Raw genomic sequence first — 8,451 nt, forward strand, 5'->3', positions numbered from 1 at the left:
GTGTGTGTGTGTGTGCCTGTGTTAAGGCCACAGATGAAACATCTGGAGCCCATGTCCAAACCTTTGGGGAAAAGGGTGAGAAAATAAGAAATGAACAAGACAGAGAAATTAAAGAAAGAGAGCTTGAAGTAAGAGAGGGAATGGAAATATCCAAGAACAATAAGGTGAGAACTGAAAGCTGAGTTGAGTTAGTTAGACAGCAGATCAGGGTGGCAATGAATAGATGCAGAATATGAATAAAAACAGACAGAACAGCTGGAGACGGTCTGGACTGAAAGATGGTCTTTGGAGTTGAGCTTCCAGGCCGCAAATGCTGATTATACTTTCACTTACCGTCCCAAGTAAGAGGACGTGAAGCTTAAGGCTTTATAAAGGACTTTATTGTCTAGACACGAGCAGCAGGAGCTCTACTCAGGATTCAAATAAGGGCGACTCAGGGGGAAGAGGAGGAAATTGTCCTAGATTGGGAATAGGTACAAGTGACCATATGAAAACATGTGAAATGTGAAAAAAGTGGTTAGTGCAAACATGTAACATGTTGTAATCGTAGTGGCAGTGAGCAGACTGCTAATATTTTTACCTCCTGACTTGTATCAAGTTTACTTGGGCAATAATAGATAGAAAAGACCTTTAAATGATTCTAGTATTGGATGGCAATAGGAAGTGGTAAGATTTTAAAATTGCCTCCCATCCCATAATGACAGCCAGACAGCTACTGACTCTCATTTACATGAGTGGGTCAAATTTTAACTATAACTGACTTTTACAGCTGGATCTTATTACAAACACCTAGCAAGAATTAAATGGAACATCTGGAAGCCATTTGGATAATAAGTATAAATGCCACGAATCTAATCAACTAACCTACTGCCTTTAAATAGCGTCTGCTCTAATAAGAGTCTCTTGACTAATACTCTAACAAGAATCTAGTGGTTCCAGCACATATGGTACACATCAGCTAGGATTAGATGTGTCTTTACTGTTAGTGTACAGCTTTGCAAAGGCGCTATTGATTTTGTAAAAAGAAGTGACAAGTGAAAGTCAAGTACACGCCCAGAGACAATGAGCCCCCGTGGTTTATTACCCATATGCATATTGCAAGGAACCTTTTAGAGGATGTAACAAGAGGTTGTAGTTTATAATAGTTTCAAGGGAACCTATTTTTGTGTTTATACAGCGGAGGGACAGGATGAGAGCAAAAGTTCTAAAAGAGTACAAAATCGCATTATTTCAGATCTTATGATTACAAACAGAGCATAACTTGTGTATTTTGAGAATGCTTACTGTGGCTTCCAGACTTTTATGGACACTGATAGTCTTTGGAAAACATGAACCAATAATGAGAAGCAGACATTTTAAGCTCTGACATTATCCAGAGTTGCTTTCTGGTGATGTAGGCACAATTTGGTCCAGTTTAGTGGTCATTCGGAGTCAACGATACAACACTACATGCATAATAGCTTGTTTGGAGCTGCAGTTTAACCCAGCAAGAAGAAAAAGAGCTCACAAACACAATATCCAAGTAACATTCAATAAATGAATTACTGATTGTAGACAGCAACTGCTTAGTGTAATAACAAATGTGAGACAGCAGTGTCTTCTCCTCACCATGAATGTGAATCATATGTGCTCATATAAACAAAAAATGTTTCAAGTCAAAAAATATCCCAAACACCCTGCATCAATTCCATCATAAGATTTCTTTAATGGACGGTAAGCATTTGAGAGATGGTGCAGAAACCAAAAGGAATGTGCTGCTTTTAGGGTTTTCTTTCCCTCTGGCAAACTGTTAGACATACATTTCTCAGACCTCTCCAATCACCACAAGACTAAACGCACTTGGCCAAAAAACCTGAACAGAAAATCCCTGGAATTCTTATTCCTCTTGGTTGTTTTCAGGTAACCTACTGAGATGCAGAACAGTAGAGAAAATAGAGCTAAGTAACGCTTCTCTCTGCAGGAAATAAGCATGCTGATACAAAACCTCTTGATGACCCCACATGAATTGTTTCTAAAAATGGTTCAGTATTGGCAGTAAAAAAAAATGTAGACAAAGATTATAGAAGAATGACATATATCCACTACAAATGGTGGCAACAAGCAGACGGAGGATCCCCCGACCTGCCAAATATGCAGACTGAATTTTATCTTATTGGAAGCAAGACAGTCCTCTTTTCAGGAAACTGTTTGTAGTGAAGCTGTACAGACCAAATAAAGTATTTTTTAAACTGTCCTGGAGAATTTGTGGTTTCTATCTGAGACAGTTGGAAGGGCAGATTTACCCAGAAAATATCTTAAAGCTGCAGTATCAAGTGAAACCCTGCAACCCCTGCATCCCTCCAGGACCAGCAGTTTTTGTTCGACTCCAGCTACACTAAAATGTGGGACTAAACAAAGATGATAGGTCCTTTATGTAGCTTCTGTAAATGAATGACTTGAGTGACACAAAGTCAAAACTAGGGAATAACAAAATGCAACTGAAGACCACAATATAAGGAGCTTTGAAAACAGCTGGGGCATGAAAGAAAACGGTATATCCTTGACACTCTAACAAGCTTTGGAGAATAAACAAAAGGATCTTTCGTCTATCTAAAAAACTCTTTTTTTTTCCTTTTGGAAATTGCAGCAAATGTTATGACTTCATCACAAAGATATTGGCCAGAAAGGAAGATGGCAGCTGCCGAAAGTTGCACAGCACACTCCACAGAGTTAGTAGTAAACTGCAACCAGTCACAAACTGTTGTAAAGCTCAGGTGAAACCTGCAAAATCTGAAACTCCTGGATATACTGTATTTTGTGTGTAGATTGAATGTTGTTTTGTTTGTTGGTGCAGAAAAGAGGAACTTATATTTTCACGTGTTTTAAACCATTATAGAGCAATACGATTCTTTCCATTCCAGCTCTGAGTACAGAACATTTACTGTAACTAATGGTTTTATTACAACAGCCAAACACACACACACACACACACACACACACAGCACACACCACCACACACACTTCACACCTACCAGCAACACACATCACATTTTTATATATATTATATTTATATATATATATATATACATATATATATACAGTATATATACATTACTCCCTAGCAGCCCAAGAGTTGTCTTTATTTGTAGCTAATTATAGATTTATAAAGAGTTAATATAGGATTTACATACAATTAAACTTTTGGTTACAAATTATAAACCCTTCATAAAGGGTGCCTTGTTAAAAAGTAGTACAGAAATTATATTTCTAAGCACAGTGTTCCTGTCAGCATGATGTCTTTAACAATTTGTTTCCACAAATGCTAGACATTAATTACAGACGGTTTAAAAAGTGATATCATACAAATATTTTGGAAACATAGTTTATTCAACTGTGTTTGGTTTCCACACAGTAAATCCAAGAGCAGTTACTGAGTCAAAGGCCACATAAGAAATCACAATAAAAAGACAAATTAAACCTAGACAGAATGTGATATTCTAATAACATAACTTCAATCAACACGACTGCACTGCCAAGTTGACTTTGTATTGTTAAAAAGCATTTATCAATTATGGTAAACAACAACGTAACAATGAGAGGACCTTAACTGCAAAAGCTGTAGTTTATTATCAAAGAATGGTACCATTGGATGCATGCAAGTAATGCAAATGTTGTATACAAATCAGCAATGTGCATGACAGTGGACAGCTGGGAATTAAGCAACGTGAAGAAACAATTTCATTTGTGATTTCTGAAAAAGAAGGAGAAGTTCAGTATGAGAAGTATTTACTTTTGAGGATAATGCCAGTGTCTTCTGTACTTGTGTCATTTATTGTACTTTCTAATGCCAAAGCCTGCAGAAATATGTCAATCCTGCTTTAGTTTGGGGAAGTTATTTCTCAAATGGACATTTCTAACTTCACCACTGGTGGGTAAGAAAAGACAGACACAAGTTATAAAGACTGGTATTCTCCTTAAAAAAAAATACTGAAAATTTCACTGCAATGTAACTGCTATTTTACAGTTTGATCATAATTTCTCACATAGGCATTACACACTGAGTATGCAATCCTCATTCGCTGGTCCTTTGCACAGCAATGGATTAATCATTGTATATCATACATGCTAAACACTGTAACATAGAAGACAGACAACAAAAGGGCACGACAAGTGAACTGAGACACTGAAGAACTTTTAACCATTGTTTACTCCATTATGTCTGTGTTCAATATAATCAAATGCAAGTTTGGAATGTTTAAAGTGTGTGTTTTTAATCAAAGCACATGAATTAATTTCTATTCATAGAACTTTTGGTAATTTACTTTATACATTGTCTATTGTAATTTCATATTTCCCCCCTCTTTTCTGCCTAATGTTTTCATGTTTTCAACAATTAGAATATTCATTCAGATCTACAAATACAAAGATTATGAATTTAACAATCTGATTGCATATTTCACAAGATGTGTATGTTCAGATGTATGTATTGTATCTTAAATTCACCCAGCTTTAGATTGAGTTAAGATATATATACAAATGATGGAGATGCCATTACAATACCCCAGATTTGCATAATACTAGTTGTCAGAAGCAGGGACATGTCAGTATTTCAAAATGTGGGATAGTATGACATTGAAATCCACAAGGCTTTCAGCTGAGCTTTGTCATGCTAGTAGGGGGGCGGGGTTGGGGGGGGGGCTTCAGGATGTCATAGATCTGAGGGAGGTCCTTATTCGAACATGATATCTGAAGCTTGGCGCAGGCAGTTGGAGGCGTCAGGGGGCATGTTGCTATGCGAGACATTGTTGGCGTCCAGACGCAGATGCTTCAGACGGGAAAAGTTCACGGGATCAATGTACTTGCAGAAACTTGACAGGTCAATCTCTGCAAAGAATCAAAAATGGAGAGAAAGTTATGGAAGTTTGGAGAAAAACAAAATACTTAAAAGTTATAATATATCTTTTAATGCCTGGGGTTAAATGTACCACGTGGAGTTTTTTTTACCACCAGCTCTACAGAGCAATGTTTTTACAAGTGGGCCCCTGTTTTGATGACTCATCTTGAACTCCAGGTGACACATAAATTTATCCAGGCAAATGTGATTTGGGCTAACCTTGCCCATCATATAAAACCACACTGGAGCGTCAGCAATTTAGACCATAGCAGGAGGTGTGTGTTTAGATGTCAGTTCTTTTCCAAAGAATGTGGTTGAGTTAAAATTCACCCCTGTCCTCCTCCTGATCTAACAATGTGGGTGAGGGACTTGTGGGTGGAGGCTAATCGTCCTGCAGTTTGCAGCTCCGTTTCTCTTTACAGCTTTGTATTGCACTGTATTTGCTAAGTCACGCCCACTTAAAAGCAACTCAGTTACATCTGATGGATTTGATTTAAATCCTTCTCATAATGAAACCCTGCCCACATATTCTGTTTCATTCGGAAAAACGTCACATCACTGAAGCTAAAGATGCTCTAACTTCCGTTTCACTGCGAAACTCTGAAAATATCTGAAAATGCTAATAAGCATAGATTAGCACTCACTGGTGATCTCATTGGCCTGGAGGTAGAGTTGCTCCAGCTGCACGTTGATCTCAGGGATGGACTGCAGCTTGTTGAAGGACAGGTCCAGCTCCACCAGTGATGTCACATTGAACACACCAGCAGGGATGCCGCTGTCCACCAGCTTGTTGTGGGAGAGCCTTAGGTACTGCAGCGCGGGCAGCTTGTTCAGGTATCCGGCTCCGACGCCGTCAATGTCGTTGTAGTCAGCATAGAGGATTTCCAGTGAACTGGGGACACCGGCTGGCAGCTTCTTCAGCTTATTGTGGCTCACATCCAGGGACAGCAGCTTCTTCGGCCCTTTGAATGCCCCTGTGATGGCATCAGAGGTTAGCTGATTGTGCTGAAGGTTGATGGAGGTCAAATTTTCTTTGTCATTCAAGAGTCCAGAGGGGAACTTGGACAACTTATTGTACATTATCTTCAGCTCATCAAGGGACTTTGAGGGAGGGATGACTGGCTCTGTGAGGTTGTTATGGCTGAAGAATAGCTTCTCCAGGGCAGTGAGTTTGTCGATTGTTCCCTTTGCTATCTTAGCATTGGTGATCTGGTTGTTGTCAAGTACAAGCCAGCGAAGTTCAGCAGTAACATTATCAAACACTCCTGCCTTGATCTCTTCAATCTGGTTGTTCTGGAGGTACAGGTACTTGATCCCTGTTGGGACTATGGGAAAAAACTTGAGCTTGCGGCTGTCACAATACATGGCGGAGGGGAAGTTGATTGGGCACTCGCATTCTTGATTACAGTTGGGCCCTGATGGTCCTAGCATGGAAACGGGCTGGTAGTCATAGTCATAATACTGGCACAGGGCCATACTGACCAGTATGGCCAATAAGGGTACACGCAGAGGGGACATGGCTTCTGGGGATCCAACAGACAGAAGGGAAGGGGAGGCAGGGAATAACAAAGAAAAGTTAGAGGTTAGATTTGCCAAGAGCAACAAAATGTAAAACCATAATCTTAAACAGAAAAAGACAAATGCACTTGCTTTATTCAAACCCCTGCTATTGTTGGAGGTGTGGTGGTAAAAAGGGCCGTTTGACAATTTTAGCTGATGTTCACATAAATCACAATTCAAACGTGTTTGATTAGAATAAGGGAAATGAAGGGGAAAAAAGAAATAAACTATTTCTTTAAACTGTGATGCAAAACAGATTACAGTCTTGCCCTCCAACACACACCATAGCCCAGTGCCACACCCACTCCCCAGAGCGTTAGTGTACAAAATCGGTCAAGAGTTCATGTCAACCGATTCGAGTCCTACATGCCTTGATTCAGTTATCTGTGTCGAGCCACATCATTACAGCTGCAGATTGAACCAAACGGTTCTGCTCCCAGAACCACTTTATCTATCAACTTGATAGATTTCTACATGAACCAGCAATGGGAGCAATAATGCAATGCAGATGTTCCAAGAGCACACAGACTGTATACACAGACAAATATTACACCACCTTTAAGGCATTTTTTGCATGTGAAGCAGTAAAAAAGTGGTTTTCATCATCATTTAGGTTTATAAACAATGAAGGAAATACATAGAGGGAGGAACTAAAACCAGACCTAAAACTAGTTTAGGATCATGACTAAAAAATCAACCCTGCAGACAATGCAAAACCAGAATGATGAATTCCAGACCCATGAAAAATGCAGACACACACTGGATCCAAGTGCAACAGATTATTTTCCAAAGCCTAACGTCCCTTAAAATCTATGAAACAATCATAAAAGGCACCGTAGAGCCACATAAACATGTAAGATCTAGGCTCATACACCACTCTTGCGTTTCTTAATCCAATATGCAAATCATATAACTTATTTTTTCTTCCGTGCTCTGGTATTCTCGCCTTCTCTGCTGCAGCACTAGCCCATGCCCAAAAGCCTAGCAGTGACAGCTGATAATCCCACCCGGAAAACAGAAATAAAGAGGAATAATCAAACAGGAAATCACAAATCCATGCTTCCACATGCAAGCTTACCTGTGCTTCTCTCTTTTCGTGTGTGTGGGGTGGAGGGCCAGTAGGTAAGAACAGTGTGGTGTTCAAAAACTGGAAGTCTCTGGAGAAAAACACAGAGGGAAAGAAGGAGAGAGGGGGAGGAGAGAGAGAGAGGGGTAGATGGAGAGACAAAGAGGAAAAAAAGGAGGAGGAGGAGGGGGAGGAGAGGAGGCTTCTTCTTCCTAAAGTCATTCAGATCGTCATACAAATTGAAGATGTCATCAGCGTGAATGTCTGGGGGGAGCATCATCCAAAAAAGTGCAGTTACCTAACTATGAGCAGGTGCAACAGGACACAGGAATATTGCACCACAGAAAAAGCTTAAAAATGTATAATGGTGTTGATATTACCTCCACCTTTCCCACCATTTCTGACCTTTACAAATCAACCACTTCTTTTGCATCATTTAATTGTCCTCCAAACAATCACCCCAACGTGTTTGCAAGATGGTGCATGGAAAAATCTAAAGAGTAGGAGAAGCAATGTGTGGAAAAATGTGAAAATGATCTCTGGCAGCTATTTTAACCCAGCCGCCGGTTATGAGACTAAATTCAACTCTACCTCTTGAGACGTGAATAAGGCTTTGGAAAATCTGACAAAAAGGTTACGGGAGAGCCAAAGAAGACTTACATAACACTTGACGCAAACATTTCTTCTCTTCTGTTTTCGAACAAAGCCATGGTATTGTAAGGGGAGAAAGGTGGGCTGAAGCAGATCCAATTGATCCCATATGTCTTTGCTGTAAATTATTGTACTTTTCAGTCTTGCGCCCCCACATTCCTGTCCATGCACTTTAAAGCCCTGCAATCATCCCTCTCTGCAGTATACAAACAGTGAGACAAATGGATAAAATGGACCAGGGTGGTGTTTTACTCATCTCAAAGGTGGGGTTGAAGAAGAATCGGGTGAGGGAGAAAATGGC

The 8,451-nt window shown here is 39.8% G+C and overlaps 1 protein-coding gene across 1 annotated transcript; it reads right to left on the reverse strand.

The window, feature by feature from the left end:
• Positions 1–4,667: 4,667 nt before the first annotated feature.
• Positions 4,668–7,594, reverse strand: lum (lumican). Its single transcript, XM_022749052.1, has 3 exons — positions 7,512–7,594; positions 5,518–6,396; positions 4,668–4,863 (listed from the first exon to the last, which is right to left on the reverse strand). Exons 2-3 carry the CDS (start codon positions 6,389–6,391, stop codon positions 4,709–4,711), a joined length of 1,029 nt encoding a protein of 342 aa, XP_022604773.1. The 5' UTR covers positions 6,392–6,396; positions 7,512–7,594; the 3' UTR covers positions 4,668–4,708.
• Between the last annotated feature and the right edge of the window lie 857 nt (positions 7,595–8,451).

The sequence above is a fragment of the Seriola dumerili genome, unplaced genomic scaffold (genome assembly GCF_002260705.1).
Source record: "Seriola dumerili isolate Sdu_G_001 unplaced genomic scaffold, Sdu_1.0 BDQW01000138.1, whole genome shotgun sequence".
Taxonomy (NCBI): Eukaryota; Metazoa; Chordata; class Actinopteri; order Carangiformes; family Carangidae; genus Seriola; species Seriola dumerili.